The following is a 14,605-nucleotide window of genomic DNA, read 5'->3' as shown; positions in this document are numbered from 1 at the left end:
CTAGAGGCCCACCATAGGCCTGACTGAGTTGGAGGATCTGAAGCCCTTCCCCCACCAGGAAGAGCACCCACAAATGCACAGAAGAGAGAGGTCGCAAAGAACAGCCAGAATGCAAAATTTTATTATTAACTGGTTTAAACAACAACAAAAAAGACGAGTAGATACACGTAGAAACATGGACAGCATCTCCCCCAGCAGCAGGCAGGGTGGGGAAGGCAGGCAGGAGGGTAGGCCTAAGGTATTCCCCTCTGCCCAGCAGAAGTAGAATCCCAGGGAAAGGGTCAGGTTCCCTCCATTCAGCTGCAAGCCCGGAGACTACCTCATTCAGGGGAGCCCAGGACAGCAGCTGAGGGCAGAGGCTGAGCAGCCAGGGGCCAGGCCTGGGGGAATGTGTAGAGAGAAGTCCTAGGCTGACATCACCAGGGGGGTGTCATGGGCTGCGGGTTCTGCAGATATGACATGACCACAGCAGAGATGGACAGCCTGAAAAGGGAAAGAGGTGTCAGTCCAGGCAGGCTTGGGTCCCCCTCTCCAACTACTCAGGAGTCCTCCGTCTCTAGGCCTAGACTCACATGAAGCTACTCATCATTTGTTTAGTGTCCTCAGAGCTCCGGGAGTTGGCAAAGCTGATGAAGGAGCAGTAGACGGCCACCCACGCGCACCACTTCAGCTGGGGAAAGGAAGGTGGATGGGGGTATTTGGTCAGTGACAGGCACACTAATGAGCCTCCAGAGGGGTTCCAACCCCAGGCACAGGTTCCAACCCACTGATTCCGCCGGATACAGCCTGGCCCTCATTCCCAAGAATCCCGTAGCCTACTCCAGGTACCCAGTTTCTCGTCCTACTCTCTTGGCCTGCGTCTCTGACCCCAGCACATAACCTCAGGCCTAAGACTGGCCTGTGACATAACTTGTGATGCTAAGAACCCCATCCTTTCTCCAGGAGGCCCCTCCAAATTGCTTTAAAACCTGGCCCCGCCTTCAAACTGACCTCTCGGGTACCCACCCCTACCTTCCTTCCCTCCCGCGCTCCGGCTTTCTCCGCCCAGCAGCACCTAAGCCCCGCCCCCGGCCAGGCCCAAGCCCCGCCCCCTAGCGCGGGCCCCGCCCGGTTCCGAATCCGCTGCCCCCACGGGCTTCGCTGTCAGGCGAAGCGATGCCGGAGGAAACCCGGTGCCGCCCACCTTGAGCATGAGGCCGCACATGCTGAAGATCATGCCGAGCAGGTTCATGTAGTCCGGCGTCGGGTCGTCCAAGGCCGGGTTACACTCGCTCGGCGGGGGCTTGTACCTGCGGCAGGCTCAAGGGTCAGAGGCACTCGAGTCCCGCCCCCGAAATGGACAAGCGCTTCCCTGGGCCTCGCCCCACAGCCCGAGCCCTGTTCCCATGACGTCGGGGTCCTCACCTGAGCACTTTGTTCGGCCTTCGCGGGTCCGACATGTTGTTAGTGGACATGGCAGGTCGGAGGTCGTGCCTCTTCCGCTGCGGGAGTTGCAGCTTCCGGCGCAGAAACGGAGGGTGGCTTTTGGAGTGACACCCTCGGTCTTCGAGCTTCCGTTCCTGGCGGCGGGGGCCAGGACTCCTCCAAGCCGGGGGACAGAATTAGAAGAGACCAAAAATGTTCCTTGAAAACAAGAAGTGGGGAAAGAAACCTGGGAGCTGGAATCAGACTTCGGTATTCCCAATATTATCCCGAAAAAGCCAAACCTTTGAACCGGAAGTGAGAAATAGGAAGTAGACTACGGAAGACAATAAGGTTACATCCAAGCGTGGGTGCCGAGGGTTCGGAAGCTCCGGGGCAAACCGATGTAAGGCGGCGACGAAGGGGTCCCGAAAACGATGGCTTTCCCTGAGCCAAAACCACGGGGCCCGGAGCTGCCGCAAAAACGGGTGAAGACCCTGGACTGCGGGCAGGGGGCAGTGCGAGCTGTACGATTTAATGGTGAGCTCGCTCTTCATTCCGGGTTCTCCTGCCTTCTGAGGTCCGCAGCCCTCTGATCCCTTCCTGCTGTTCCCCAGTGGATGGCAATTACTGTCTGACGTGCGGCAGCGACAAGACCCTGAAGCTGTGGAATCCGTTGCGAGGGACGCTGCTGAGGACGTACAGTGGCCACGGCTACGAGGTGCTGGACGCGGCCGGGTGAGCAGTTGGGGCGGTGGGTGGGCGGCCAGGCCGCGTGATCCGGTGCAGAGGTCGGGATCTGAGGTCAGCACTGACCTTCCTTCCTCTGTCCTCTAGCTCGTTTGACAACAGTAGTCTCTGCTCCGGCGGCGGGGACAAGGCGGTGGTGCTGTGGGATGTGGCATCGGGGCAGGTCGTTCGCAAATTCCGGGGCCACGCGGGGGTGAGTACAAACAAGAAGAGCCCTCATTAGAGCCTTGATGTCAGAGAAGGCCCGCATTATCGTGTAGGTGATGACAAAGACTCCTTCCACCCCCACCTATTACAGAGTGAGGATCCTTTCCCAGTGGCCCAGCATGCAATTTCCCCAAAACCTTTCACCTCCCCACCCCCCCTCTTTTTTTTTTTTTTTTTATTTGAGAGAGAACATGAGCAAGGGGGAACAACAGAGGTAAAGGGAGAAGCAGGCTCCCCACTGAGCAGGGAGCCCAACAGGGGACTCGATCCCAGAACCCTGAGAACCCAGAACCTGAGCCAGGACCCTAGAAAGTGAGCCGAAGGCAGACACTTAACCAACTGAGCCACCCAGGCACCCCTCCTTTGCCCTTGCTTTATTTATTTATTTATTTTTTAAGTTTTGGCATTTTTATATCCAACGCCTCCCCCACCCCCCCATTCCCTTGCTTTAACTTGCATCAGGAACCCTGCCTTAATCTCAGTTTTCCAAAGTCCAGCTTCCTCTGAGTGGCAATTCCTGTTTCTCAGAAGGTGAACACGGTCCAGTTTAATGAAGAGGCTACGGTCATCCTGTCTGGTGAGTCTGGGGCCTAGGCAGGGTACTGCCCCTGCTGCCCAAACCTGACTTCTACCTCATGCTGGTCCTCACAGGCTCTATTGATTCCAGCATACGATGCTGGGACTGCCGATCTCGGAGGCCTGAGCCGGTGCAGACACTGGACGAAGCCAGGGATGGCATATCCAGTGTGAAAGTGTCAGACCATGAGGTCCTGTCAGGGTGAGTGGAGCCAGGACCTCACCCCTCTGCTGGTGCCCCCGGGGATCACTGCTGCCTCTCTACTCAGATTAAAAGCAACTCTTCGGGATCCCTGGGTGGCGCAGCGGTTTGGCGCCTGCCTTTGGCCCAGGGCGCGATCCTGGAGACCCAGGATCGAATCCCACATCGGGCTCCCGGTGCATGGAGCCTGCTTCTCCCTCTGCCTGTGTCTCTGCCCCTCTCTCTTTCTCTCTCTGTGACTATCATAAATAAATAAAAATTAAAAAAAAAAATAAAAAAAAAAAAATAAAAGCAACTCTTCTCACCTTAGCTTACAAGGCCCTGCACAGTCTGGTCTCTGCCGATCTTTTAGCTTTTATTCAATCCAGGTCTCATTTCTCTTAATATACTAATCATGCTCTCATCTCAGGACCTTTGCAATTGCTCTTCCTCTACCTGGACTCCCTTTCTACTGAAAGTGTTTTTGAGCATCTCTTGCATACCACTTTTTTAGTCAGTGAACACTCAGCAGTGGATAAAATAGGAAAAAAATCTCTGCCCACATAGGGTTAATATTCTGGTTGCAAGAGGCAAATAATTAAAATTCCCAAAAAAGGCTGCCCTTTTGCTGCCACAATGCAAAGGAGTGCCATTCCCACTAGTTTGGGCTGCCCAGTCTATTGCCTCATCTGTTCCCACACATCTCCTCCTGGACCACACGTGTTTGTCTCCTTATCAAGTCCCAGTTTAGAGGTCACCTCCTTGGGGTGACCTTCGTAGATGACTCTCAGTCAGCAAGGCTCTTTGATGGAAGAAAGTGTTCCTAGCTTTGTTGCAGCTGTGTCCCAAGGACTAGCACAGAGAGGATACTTAGTACATATCAAAAACAGATGGAGTAGGTCCCGATTGGCCCTGGGTATAAGTCTCAAAGCTAGTGCCCTGGAATTCCACTCATGAATTACTACCAATGCTTATTTTCCACGGCGAAGTCTTGAGTGTGAGCCTGACAGTGAAGAGTGCACATGAAGGGCAAGCCCAGCACCTCCCCACCCTAAGGGTCCTGGCAGGGTCAGGGAGAGTACGGGGAGCCATGGACCTACTGCCCCGAGTTGATGCTTCAGGTGGATCCATCCTCTTGCAGCTCCGTTGACGGCCGGGTGAGGCGCTATGACCTGAGGATGGGGCAGCTCTTCTCAGACTATGTGAGCAGTGAGTATGGCAGGATTGTGGGGCAGACAGGGCTGGGAGGGGGGCAACAAAGGGGGCCCCAGCCTCACCCACCTGCACCCCTCCCCACCCCTCAGGTCCTATCACTTGTACCTGCTTTAGTCGGGATGGGCAGTGCACCCTGGTGTCCAGCTTGGACTCCACGTTGCGGCTTCTAGACAAGGACACAGGGGAGCTGCTGGGCGAGTGAGTTCTCAGGGTCGTGGGGTCCCTCCCCAACCCCTGCTAAGACCCAAGCCCTCCTAACTCCACCTACCCACAGGTACACAGGCCACAAGAACCAGGAGTACAAGCTGGACTGCTGCCTGAGTGAGCGTGACACACACGTGGTCAGCTGCTCCGAGGATGGAAAGGTGTACTTCTGGGACCTGGTAGAGGTGAGCCTCCTCATCCCAACTCCTCACCAGGGTGCCTGCCCTGTCTTTACCTTCACCACTCCCACACCTGCAAAAGGGAATGCTATTAGCGCCAGAGGCTTAGAGGAGTGAGTGAGAGGACAAACAGGAAGGGCATGCCTGGCAGAGGGAACAGTGCATACTAAGGCCTGGAGGTGTGGTACACTTTGATCAGGAGACAGAAAGACGCTGGGACTGACCCTGGTGGAACAAGGCCAATAGCCACATTGGACCCCAGCTGAGATGGGGCTGTGGTTCAAGAAACCTAAGCTGCCTCTGAGCATCCCCGTGGTTTCTAATCCCAAGTCCTGTGAGCCCTGTCCTGATGTGTCTCAAGCCTGGTGGGGATGTCAGGCTGGGAATAGACACTTCTAGCCTAATGGGGTAGGGCCAGGGCTTGGCCAGGGAAAGTAATCCTCCTAAGAGGATGGAGGAATCGGGGGGGGGGGGGGGAGGTGGCCTTGGAGACCTGAGGGGCTGGCTCTCTCTGGCAACTAAGAACATGCCAGAGCCCTGCATGCTTCTCAAGAGTCTACTAGACTAGAATCTACCCTGGAGGAGAGGGCACATGAAGGGACATTTTGAAGTGGGAAGAGAAATCTGGGGCCTGCTTGTGGGACAGACCATATGTGCTGAGTGGTGACTGCAAGGTGATGAAAGAAGTGAGCACGGAGGCAGCCCAGTGGCCTGTAGAGCCCGGATGGCAGCAGGTGTAGAGAGAAGCTGGGAACAGACACCACAGGATTGGAGCAAGTTGTGGCTTTGAATGTGGAGTCTGGATATGGTCTAAAGGCAGGGCCAGGGGGCACTTACTGATAAAGGGGTAGGAGGTATAAAAGAGGAAGACTCCCAAGATGATTGGCCTGAGCACCAGGGAGGGTGGAATAACTGCGGGGTTCATTTGGGGGCAGATCAAGTTTGTAGTGCCTGGGAAGCAATTAGAGGTGGGTGGCTAAAGGTCAGGGGAGAGACACACTATAACCACCCCCCACCCCTTCACTCCACAGGGTGCCCTGGCACTGGCCCTTCCTGTGGGTCCCGGCGTGGTACAGTCACTGGCCTACCACCCCACGGAGCCCTGCCTGCTGACTGCCATGGGGGGCAGCGTCCATTGCTGGCGGGAGGAGGCTTATGAGGCTGAGGGTGGCACAGGCTGAAGGTGGAGGACCTGTTGTTACCAAGGACACAGACGCAGACTCAGAAGGATGACTGAGACCATTTATTCTAGACACGCAGCTGACCAAGGAGTGAGGGAGGGACCAGGTGTGCAAGCTAATAAATAGAGGAGGGGGAGACTTCCTGGAGCTGTAGCCATTCAGTCTTCATTCTTCTCAGGCATGAAGGCATCTCTTTTCTGGGCAAAGGTTTCAGCCACAAGCAGGGGGAAGACCAGGGTGGCATCAGCATAGACCTGCAGAGGGGACCTGGGTGAACCACAGGATCTGTGGTTACACTCTGGGAGACCGCACCCTGGCCAGTTGACTGGCCCTCACCTTGACCGGCTGTGCATCCACCCGGATCTTGCCCCAAGAGACAGCTTCGTCAGGCCTGGCACCAGAGTCCGAGCCATCAAACTCCTGGGCCGTGTTGATGTAGACAGCATAGTCAGCCCCATTCCGCTGTGGGGAGAGGCATGGTGAGCTGGTCAGCCAGTCACTGGAGACAGGAAAGGGGACAGCACTAGCTAGAGAGGCTGGGGGACGTGTCCTGCATGAACAAAGCTCATAGTGGCCCCTCACTCTGTAGGAAGGGGGGCCCCACGCCAATGCAAGAGCAGTGTGAGGCTGGAGGTTGATAGGGTCAATGGGCAAAGCTGCCCCAAAAGCACCAACCATGTAGCAACAACTCTCCCACATCTGCAGGGGCTGCCACCAAATACAAAGAAGATTCCTATCCTGGCCCCATCGTTCCTTACCAAGACCTGCCATTTGTTCCCCCTATAGAGGCCAGGGTGCACCTATAAGCACCCAACTGGCAGCCCTAGAGGCCAGGCTCCTGCTGCTAATTGTCTCGGTCCCCTTCACTGGCCTGCTAACTGTCCCTTGATTTAATTCAGGCACCTCAGAGCCTTTGCACTGGCTGTTTTCTGTTTACAGGCTGTCTTTCCCAGAACTTCCCTTTTCTGAACAGCACTCCTTTCTTTTTCTCTTGCACTTGTCATCCCTCATTTTTTTTCCCACAGCAGCTAACTGCCCCGTGACATGCACATCACTTGCTTGCCACCTATCTCCCTGACTAGAACATCAGTCCAGGAGGACAGGGATCCTGGCCTATCTAGTCTACAGTTGTTGCCCTGGCACATGGCGTAGGCTTAGCACAGGTCTGTATGGCAAGCCCGAGTGCCACCCTCACTAGGAACCGGCTACTGTGTCCCCACTCACCATGAGGTTGGCATTGGCGATGTGGTGCTTGACCACACCCCCGCCCAGGATGATCATCCCAGTGCGCTTGGCAAAGATGGCCTGTGTGTTGATGAGTCGCAGGTCTGGGAGAAGAGCATTGTGGTCAGGCAGTGGACACAGCCACCCTACCTCCCCTGCTCCTCTGTGGCCCTAGCACCTCACCCTCAACAATGTCCAGGACCAGGCCTGGGTTCTTGTAGGAATGGAAGAAGATCATGTCGCCCAAGGAGCCATCTGTGAGCGCTGGGCTCAACACGGGGATGTGGTTCTAGGGAACAGCAAGATGAGAGCAACAAGCTCAGAGCCCAGCAGAGGCAGACTGGCCCCCATCCCAGTGGCATCCCCTCCTCTCTGCCTGATTCTAGGCAGGATGCTTACTAAGTTCTCTAGGCCTTAGCTTCTTCAACTGTAAAATGGAGACTGCAACAGCATCTCCATCACAGATGAAGCATATGTGATGAAACCAGACAAAACCAGTGGAGAATGGTAGCTCTCATTACTCCCACTGCTGGACCGCAGCGTCAGACAAACTAACATCTGTGTTGGCTTCCTCACCTAAGAGTGGAGATGATGAAATGGTTCTCCAGGTGGCTATGAAGGTGAAACAAGCTAACATGTGCCAAGGCCTGGTACCCTTGCCCTACCTAGTCCCTCACCTTCTGGGCCCAGTAATACACTGATTCTGGGTTGTTGATCTCCTTGCCCAGTCGGGCAATCATCTTGGAAGGTGTCCACTTCACACCCTAGGAGGAGACATTGACTTCAGCCAGCAGGGCCGCCTCAGTTCCACACCGACCCCCAGGGTGCTCCTGCCCCACCTCTGTGTTCTGCTCCAGCACCATTTGGTCCAGAATGGGCATCAACCAGTCCTCAAACTTGCAGTAATTGTCATTGGGCACCAGTAGGTTTCCAATCCTGCGGAACATGAGGCATGTGGGCATCGGGCCCCAGGATCCTCAGCCCAGCTCCCTTGCCCAGCATCACTCAGGGCCCCGAACCTGTTGATCCCGTTCTCACGTAGCTCCTTCCCCCTGAGACTGAAATCGCCCAGGTACGTGGGTGCCAGGCACTTGATAAAATCTTCCTCCACACCGCCAGCTGTGGTCACTAAGACGTCCACCTGCAGCCACAAATCAGGTTGGCCCAGGAAGAGGGGCCCTGCCGTCATGCCAGGTAGGGCTCCTCATTCCCAACACTAATCCAGTGACCCTTGGGAAAATCTCTACTGCAAAATAAAAGTAGATCCTGTTCCTCCGCTTAAAACAATCCTGTCTCCCTGTCATTTAAGTGGCCAATAATTTTTATTGCCCATAAGACCTAGAGAGGCCAAGTCCACAACCCCGCCAGGTACCCACCATGTTGTGCTGCACGAGGTAACGGATGGTCTCACGGATGCCTGAACTGATGAGATTGGATGTGTAGCCCAGAAAAATGGTGCAGCCAGTAAGTGGGCGGCGGCTCTGGGTCAGGTCTGCATGCTGGTCTTCATCCTGCGACAGCGGCTCTAGTTTCTTCTCTATCTAGGTGTAAGGGCAGAGTCAAGTTACCCTCTGGCCCCAAACTCTAGCCCGAGGGCTCCAAGTGGGTTTCAGGATCAGACTCCAGCCCCGGGGCCTGCCCACTCAGGAATAAGGAAACACTTCTACTTGGAATACCTGAAGCCAAGGAACGAACGCCCCCTGCGCAGGCTCGGCCCCATTCACCGCCCAAATCTCAAGGCACGCGCTCAGGTTTTATTCCCCTTTCAAGGAACTGGAGAGCACTACCTCTGCAGGCCTGGTCACTTTCCCCTTTGGAAAAAGCAAATCTGAGCCCAGACCCCGCCCTGACTGAGGCTCCTCCTCAACCGCACCGTTCAGAACACTTCACTCCTTACCTACAACCCGCCTCCTATCTAGCATCAGTCCCAACCTCATCCTGATGGTAGGATGCTATGGAGATGGGGAGGCACAAGGTCCTCTCCCCAGCACGGAAACCGCTGCCCAGAATGGACCCTGCCTCTCTCCACCTATTGGGCCGCCCGACAAAGGGCACGCCTCCTTCTCAAGGGAGCCCCGCCCCCCAGTACCGCATTGCCGCTACTGGAGGCCACACCCCCTCAACCCAGGAAGTTCCGCCCCAGGCTTCACCATGGCGTTGACTTGCTGCACTGCGCGCCCGAAGTTGGTGGCCTGGAAGCCAGTGGTGCCGAAGGCCTCCAGTAGCGCACGGTAGTCCACGCCGCGGCTGAAGTCGTAGCCTCGGACTTGGGAGCTCTCGGAGGGCAGCGCCGAGCTATGCTTCAGCACAGCGGCCAGCGCCGCCGCGGGTGCCTTCCCTTCCGGAAGACCCTCCATGCTCCCGCGGCCGCACTCTCAGATCACAGCCGCCCAGACCAGGCCTCCAGCGGCCTCGAAACGCACTAAGCCCCGGCACGCGCTTCTATATGACAGTGCAGGAAGTAGGGCTCTGGAAAACCTGCAGAAGGGGACGGGAAGTTGCTCAGTCACGTGACTCTTTGAGCCCCACAATCCAGGGCGCGGCCATGTTTGCGCATGCGTTTCCGTAATATGGAAGCCGCGAGGAGCCGTTATTGCCTGTTTCGCGTCTTGTCAGCCCGAGATGAATGAAGAGTCCTGCTTTCACTGCCGCCTGCTGGAGACCCACCGCGTTGCGCGGCGCTTTCCCATTCGTTTCTGTCCCTTTGGGAAGGAGGATGGCTTCTTAGACGTCGCCCTAGGACAGGATTCGAGTCATCAGGAAATGTCAGATAATTTCTGGCCCTGAGCGTCTCTCATCAAATGGTGTAGTGATCGCTGTCCGTACCAGAGCCTCCACATGCTGCGTAACCCTCTGGTCTTCCCCTGGTAGTTGCGGCCGTCACTTCTGGGAAGCCTTCCCTGACCGTCCTCTGGGTAAGGGACCTCCTCTGGGATCCAGGGCTGACCTCTCTTTCCCTCCAGCAAGACTGTGAGACCCTCGAAGGTGAGGTCTGTATCTCATGGGTCCTCCTAGCCCTGCATAGGGTTTGGTCCAGGGGGAATCTTTTAACCAGGCACTTTATAATTTATGGAGTCTATACCATACGTTGGGCTCTGTGTTTGGCGACTCAGATTTATCAGTGAACAAGATGCAGACCCTGCCCTCCTGGAGTCCATAGTTTGATTGGGGAGCTAGTAAAGCTAACCACAATAGTGATTAGTGCTATTGAGGATTCAAACATGATGTGTTTTTGAGGTAGGGGTGGTTGAAGGGGTTGATGGCCTTATTTGCAGGGACAGGTGGTTAGGGAAGGACACCAAGGAGGTGACATTTGAGCCAAGGCCAGAAAGCCAAGAAAGGCCCCATATGTGCAGATTTGGGGAGGCCTTTCCCCCACCATCCCCCAATGGGAAAGAGAACTGCCAGTGCAAAAGTCCTGAGGTCAGAGATTAGCCCACTTAACTGGAGGAAGAGAACATCCTCCCTGACATTTTTGACAGTCCCCACTTGGATCTCAAACTCACCACCTCAGCTCCCACTCCACTTAACGCTGATCTCCCTGCAGTCTTCCACATCTCATCAAAAAGCCCTCAACTCAGCAAATAAGCCCTCCATGCACCTAGTAGACCCAACACTGGAGAACTGAGCTTGACCTCTCTCCTTTGTTCTCACCCATCCCTCAGCACCTCCGCCAAGTTCTGCCCACAAAATAGGTCCCAATTCCAGGTGCCTTTTTATTATTATTGAGATAAAATTAACATATTCTATTAGTTTTAGATGTACAACATTCTGATTGGGTATTTGTATCCAGATGCTTCTCTCCATTCTCTCAGCCTCCACGCTGGGCTACCTTCCCTCCAATCCATCTCCCAGCTGTGGCCAGAGAGCTCATTAAACAGAAGCCAGATACATCATTCCTTTTAAAACTCTCTTATGGTGGCTTCTCCCTCGGAGTAAAACCTAAGGTCTTCACCCTGGCCTGTGAAGATGCCTGCTCAATTCCCTCCATTCCCTCATCTCTCTCCACTGGCCCTCACTTCCTCCTCTCCAGCCACACTGGCCTCCTCGCTGTCCTAGAACCCGCCAAGCTCATCTCCTGACCAAGGGATGATGCACCTGCTATTCCCTCTGCCTGGAAACCCTCTTCTCAAGCTCCTTGTCCTCTGAGCCTCTGTCTAAATACTACCTCATCCAAGAGGCCTGCTCCTATCACCTGTTTCCACCCTTACCTTGCTTGTCATTGTCTTTCTTTTTTTTTTTTTAAAGATTTTATTTATTTATTCATGAGACACAGAGAGAGAGAGACAGAGACACAGGCAGAGGGAGAAGCAGACTCTATGCAGGGAGTCTGATGTCGGACTGGATCCTGGGTCTCCAGGATCATGCCCTGGGCCAAAGGCAGGCTCTAAACCTTTGAGCCACGCATGCATCCCTTGTCATTGTCTTTCAAAGCACTTGATACATTTTGTTTGCTTTTGCGTGTCCCTCCCTAATTAGAACGGCTGCTCCTTGTGAGCAGGATTGTCTGGTTTCACTGCTGTTTCTCTTACTCTATGCAGTGGCAAGCACATACTGTGATCTCAGCACATAGGCTGAACAAATGAATGAGCCCACACGAGGGCATGAGGGTGATCCATGAGGAATGAAGGAGGGAAAGAGGTTGATCAATGAATTCGGGGGTGCCTGGCTGGCCCAGTCAGTGAAGCATGTGATTCTTGATCTCGAGGTTGTGACTTCAAGCCCCACATTGGATGTAGAGGTGACTTAAAAATAAAACCTGTAAAAACAAAAAAGTGAATTCAGAGCAGATAGAAGGTACTAGAGCAGAGTGCCCTCAGCTGTAGTAAGGAAGATGGTTTATTCTAAGAGGCTGGGAAACCATTGGAGAGTTTTAAAAAGGACTGAAACACTCCGATTTTTTTTTCCAATTTTTAAAACTTGTATTAAGTCATTTTTTTTATTTTTTAAAAATAAAAAATATTTAAAAATAAAAATTTTATTTACGTATACATATATACACAATATGTATACGTATGTGTATTTATATTTATATAAAACATAAAACGTGTAACCATTTTATTTATTTATTGTTTTAAAGATTTTATTTATTTATTCATGAGAGAGAGAGAGACACAGGCAGAGGGAGAAGCAGGCTCCATGCAGGGACCCTGACGTGGGACTTGATCCCGGGCCTCCAGGATCAGGCCCTGGGCTGAAGGTGGCACTAAACCACTGAGCCACCCGGGCTGCCCCATCATAACCATTTTAAAGTGTACAGTTCTGGGATCCCTGGGTGGCGCAGTGGTTTAGCGCCTGCCTTTGGCCCAGGGCGCAATCCTGCAGACCCGGGATCGAATCCCACGTCGGGCTCCTGGTGCATGGAGCCTGCTTCTCCCTCTGCCTGTGTCTCTGCCTCTCTCTCTCTCTCTATCATAAATAAATAAAAAATTAAAAAAATAATAAAGTGTATAGTTCTATGGCATTAAGCACACTCATGTTGTTGTACAAACGTTACCACCATCCATCTCTGAAGTGTTTTCATCATCCGAAACTGAAACTGTCCCCATTAAACACTAAATCTCCCTCCCCTCTCTCTCCCAGTGCTGACCACCCCACCATCTACTTTCTGTCTCTCAATTTGACTCCTCTAGGGACCGCACATAGGATCATAGGTTATTGGTCATTTTGTGGCTGGCTTGTTTTACTTAATATATGACCTGACCTCAAGGTTTATCCATGTTGTAAAGTGATTTCTTTTTTACCAGACCCCACTGGCTGCCTTGAGAATGGAGGCAGTGGGGAAGGGCAGGGCAGGGGGTACGAGGGCAGAGGCGACTGCACTGGTCCCGGCCACAGAGGTGGGAGCAGGACCTGGGACATGCCAACAGACATGGAGTGACCAGACTGAGAACCTAATTTGAAGTCGATCTGATGGGTCCTGAGAAAGAATCAGATGTCGGGACCCCAGAAAGGGAGGATTGAAGGAGTTCCAAGATTTGGGCCCCAGGGCATTTGAGTGGATGGTGATGAATTTGGGGGCGGGGCTGGAGGGGGTAGATAGTCCTGAGTTCAGCTGAGCTACCAGCAAACACCTGAGACACCAGGATGACAGACTGAGCAGGCAGGAAGTTCTTTGGATGGATCTGAAATCAGGGAAGGTACTAGGATGGGGACAGAGGAAGCCATCAGCATAAGCAAGTGGACAGAGTTATCTGTGGATAAGTGTAGATGGAGTGGAGAGGCAGGGCTGCACCTGAGCCAGGGTATACTCTGTATTGGCGGGGGGGGGGGGGGGGGGTGGTGGTGCAGAGGCTGCCAAAAGAGGCTTATTGGGGCCCATTAGTTGAGGTTTAACCAGGGCAGTAAGAGGCTGGGGCCCCCTCCACTCCCCGAGCCAAGGTGACATGTGACACCAGGGCAGCCACTGGGCCCCCTGGGGCAGGGACCCCCTCAGCTGAGGCAGCTGCTGCTGGTGGTGACATTTCACTCCATGAGTGTCCTGGCTTCAAAGTCTCTGCGGGGGGAGGGGAGGAGGGGGCAGGAGAGGCCAGGCTGGCAGGGGAGGGAGCCAGAGCCGGGCTGCTGAAGGACTGAGCAGTCAGGAATCAGCCGGAGTCCTTAGCTGAAGTATGTGGTCCTGATGGGTTGGGGAACCACCACCCCTTTCCCACAGTCCCCGGGGGACACAGGAGGCAGTTAAGGGACTCAGCTGTATGGCTCAGGGTCTGGAATTGAACCTCATGCCTCTGACCCTGCTCACTCTCCCCACAGATGTCCAGCAAGGTGGCCATTGGCAGCGACATCGGGCAGGCCCGCCGGGCTGTGGAGCAGCTGCGGATGGAGGCAGGCATCGACCGCGTGAAGGTGAGGACCAGGGTGGCATGGGCAGGTCTGGGTGAGAGGGCAGGTGGACAGCCCAGGCCCGACTGACCAGGCTGGCCTGCAGGTGTCCAAGGCGGCTGCCGACCTGCTGCAGTTCTGCACAGAGCAGGCCAAGAGTGACCCCTTCCTTGTGGGCATCCCAGCTGCCACCAACCCCTTCAAGGAGAAGAAGCCCTGCACCATCCTGTGACCTTCATGGCCCTGACTACCCAGATGGCCTCAATAAAAATGAAGTGAATGATCCTCAGGACGTGGCTTAGCCAGGCTTCAGTGGGGGCAGAGGGGGGCCTGCAGACAGCCTCCCTCCCCTGCCTACTCTAGGGTTGTGGCCCCAGCAGCACACACATCCTGGCCCCCCTGGAGGGAAGAGCATGCACCTTCCCCACCCCTCTTCCTCCCACACCAATGGGGTAGGTTAGTAGATCTCCTGGCCCACTGCACAAACACAGCTAGGGTCAGAGTCCCAGTCTACTCTAGGGTAGAGTGCCACCACACATCACACACCCCTCCATGTCACACGCAGGTGCCATTGTACAAATGTGCACACATCCTCAAGAGTCTCCTTCTTCCTCACACACACCCCCATCCACCAGCACACAGGGTTACTGTAACACACAGCCACA

The 14,605-nt window shown here is 54.5% G+C and overlaps 4 protein-coding genes across 9 annotated transcripts; 2 read left to right on the top strand and 2 right to left on the bottom strand.

Moving 5' to 3' along the window:
- Positions 1 to 98: 98 nt before the first annotated feature.
- On the bottom strand, positions 99 to 1,675 carry WDR83OS (WD repeat domain 83 opposite strand). The gene is made up of 4 exons (XM_038567162.1): positions 1,405 to 1,675; positions 1,184 to 1,289; positions 573 to 670; positions 99 to 483 (listed from the first exon to the last, which is right to left on the bottom strand). Exons 1-4 carry the CDS (start codon positions 1,452 to 1,454, stop codon positions 417 to 419), a joined length of 321 nt encoding a protein of 106 aa, XP_038423090.1. The 5' UTR covers positions 1,455 to 1,675; the 3' UTR covers positions 99 to 416.
- WDR83 (WD repeat domain 83) lies at positions 1,115 to 6,047 on the top strand. Its single transcript, XM_038567159.1, has 9 exons — positions 1,115 to 1,941; positions 2,019 to 2,139; positions 2,239 to 2,344; positions 2,887 to 2,935; positions 3,010 to 3,136; positions 4,257 to 4,324; positions 4,420 to 4,528; positions 4,605 to 4,719; positions 5,745 to 6,047. The coding sequence occupies exons 1-9, from the start codon at positions 1,839 to 1,841 to the stop codon at positions 5,892 to 5,894; spliced, it is 948 nt and encodes a 315-aa protein (XP_038423087.1). The 5' UTR covers positions 1,115 to 1,838; the 3' UTR covers positions 5,895 to 6,047.
- DHPS (deoxyhypusine synthase) lies at positions 5,939 to 9,662 on the bottom strand. 5 transcript variants are annotated; one of them, XM_038567156.1, is made up of 10 exons: positions 9,016 to 9,032; positions 8,795 to 8,929; positions 8,495 to 8,659; positions 8,138 to 8,259; positions 7,958 to 8,054; positions 7,796 to 7,882; positions 7,302 to 7,407; positions 7,119 to 7,222; positions 6,231 to 6,356; positions 5,942 to 6,148 (listed from the first exon to the last, which is right to left on the bottom strand). In XM_038567156.1, exons 3-10 carry the CDS (start codon positions 8,495 to 8,497, stop codon positions 6,053 to 6,055), a joined length of 741 nt encoding a protein of 246 aa, XP_038423084.1. In that variant the 5' UTR covers positions 8,498 to 8,659; positions 8,795 to 8,929; positions 9,016 to 9,032; the 3' UTR covers positions 5,942 to 6,052. The 5 variants fall into 5 exon arrangements, with proteins under 5 accessions (XP_038423081.1, XP_038423084.1, XP_038423083.1 ...); XM_038567153.1 differs by lacking the exons at positions 8,795 to 8,929; positions 9,016 to 9,032 and adding an exon at positions 9,269 to 9,475 and having other exon boundaries at positions 5,939 to 6,148; XM_038567155.1 differs by lacking the exon at positions 8,795 to 8,929 and having other exon boundaries at positions 9,016 to 9,168.
- On the top strand, positions 9,227 to 14,232 carry GNG14 (G protein subunit gamma 14). 2 transcript variants are annotated; one of them, XM_038567164.1, is made up of 3 exons: positions 9,227 to 10,108; positions 13,872 to 13,964; positions 14,047 to 14,232. In XM_038567164.1, exons 2-3 carry the CDS (start codon positions 13,872 to 13,874, stop codon positions 14,170 to 14,172), a joined length of 219 nt encoding a protein of 72 aa, XP_038423092.1. In that variant the 5' UTR covers positions 9,227 to 10,108; the 3' UTR covers positions 14,173 to 14,232. The 2 variants fall into 2 exon arrangements, with proteins under 2 accessions (XP_038423092.1, XP_038423091.1); XM_038567163.1 differs by having other exon boundaries at positions 9,231 to 10,033.
- The last annotated feature ends 373 nt before the right edge of the window (positions 14,233 to 14,605 follow it).

The sequence above is a fragment of the Canis lupus genome, chromosome 20, assembly GCF_011100685.1.
Source record: "Canis lupus familiaris isolate Mischka breed German Shepherd chromosome 20, alternate assembly UU_Cfam_GSD_1.0, whole genome shotgun sequence".
NCBI classification, from domain to species: Eukaryota; Metazoa; Chordata; class Mammalia; order Carnivora; family Canidae; genus Canis; species Canis lupus.
The sequence above is the reverse complement of the archived record's forward strand: the minus strand, read 5'-3'. Positions and strand labels throughout refer to the sequence as shown.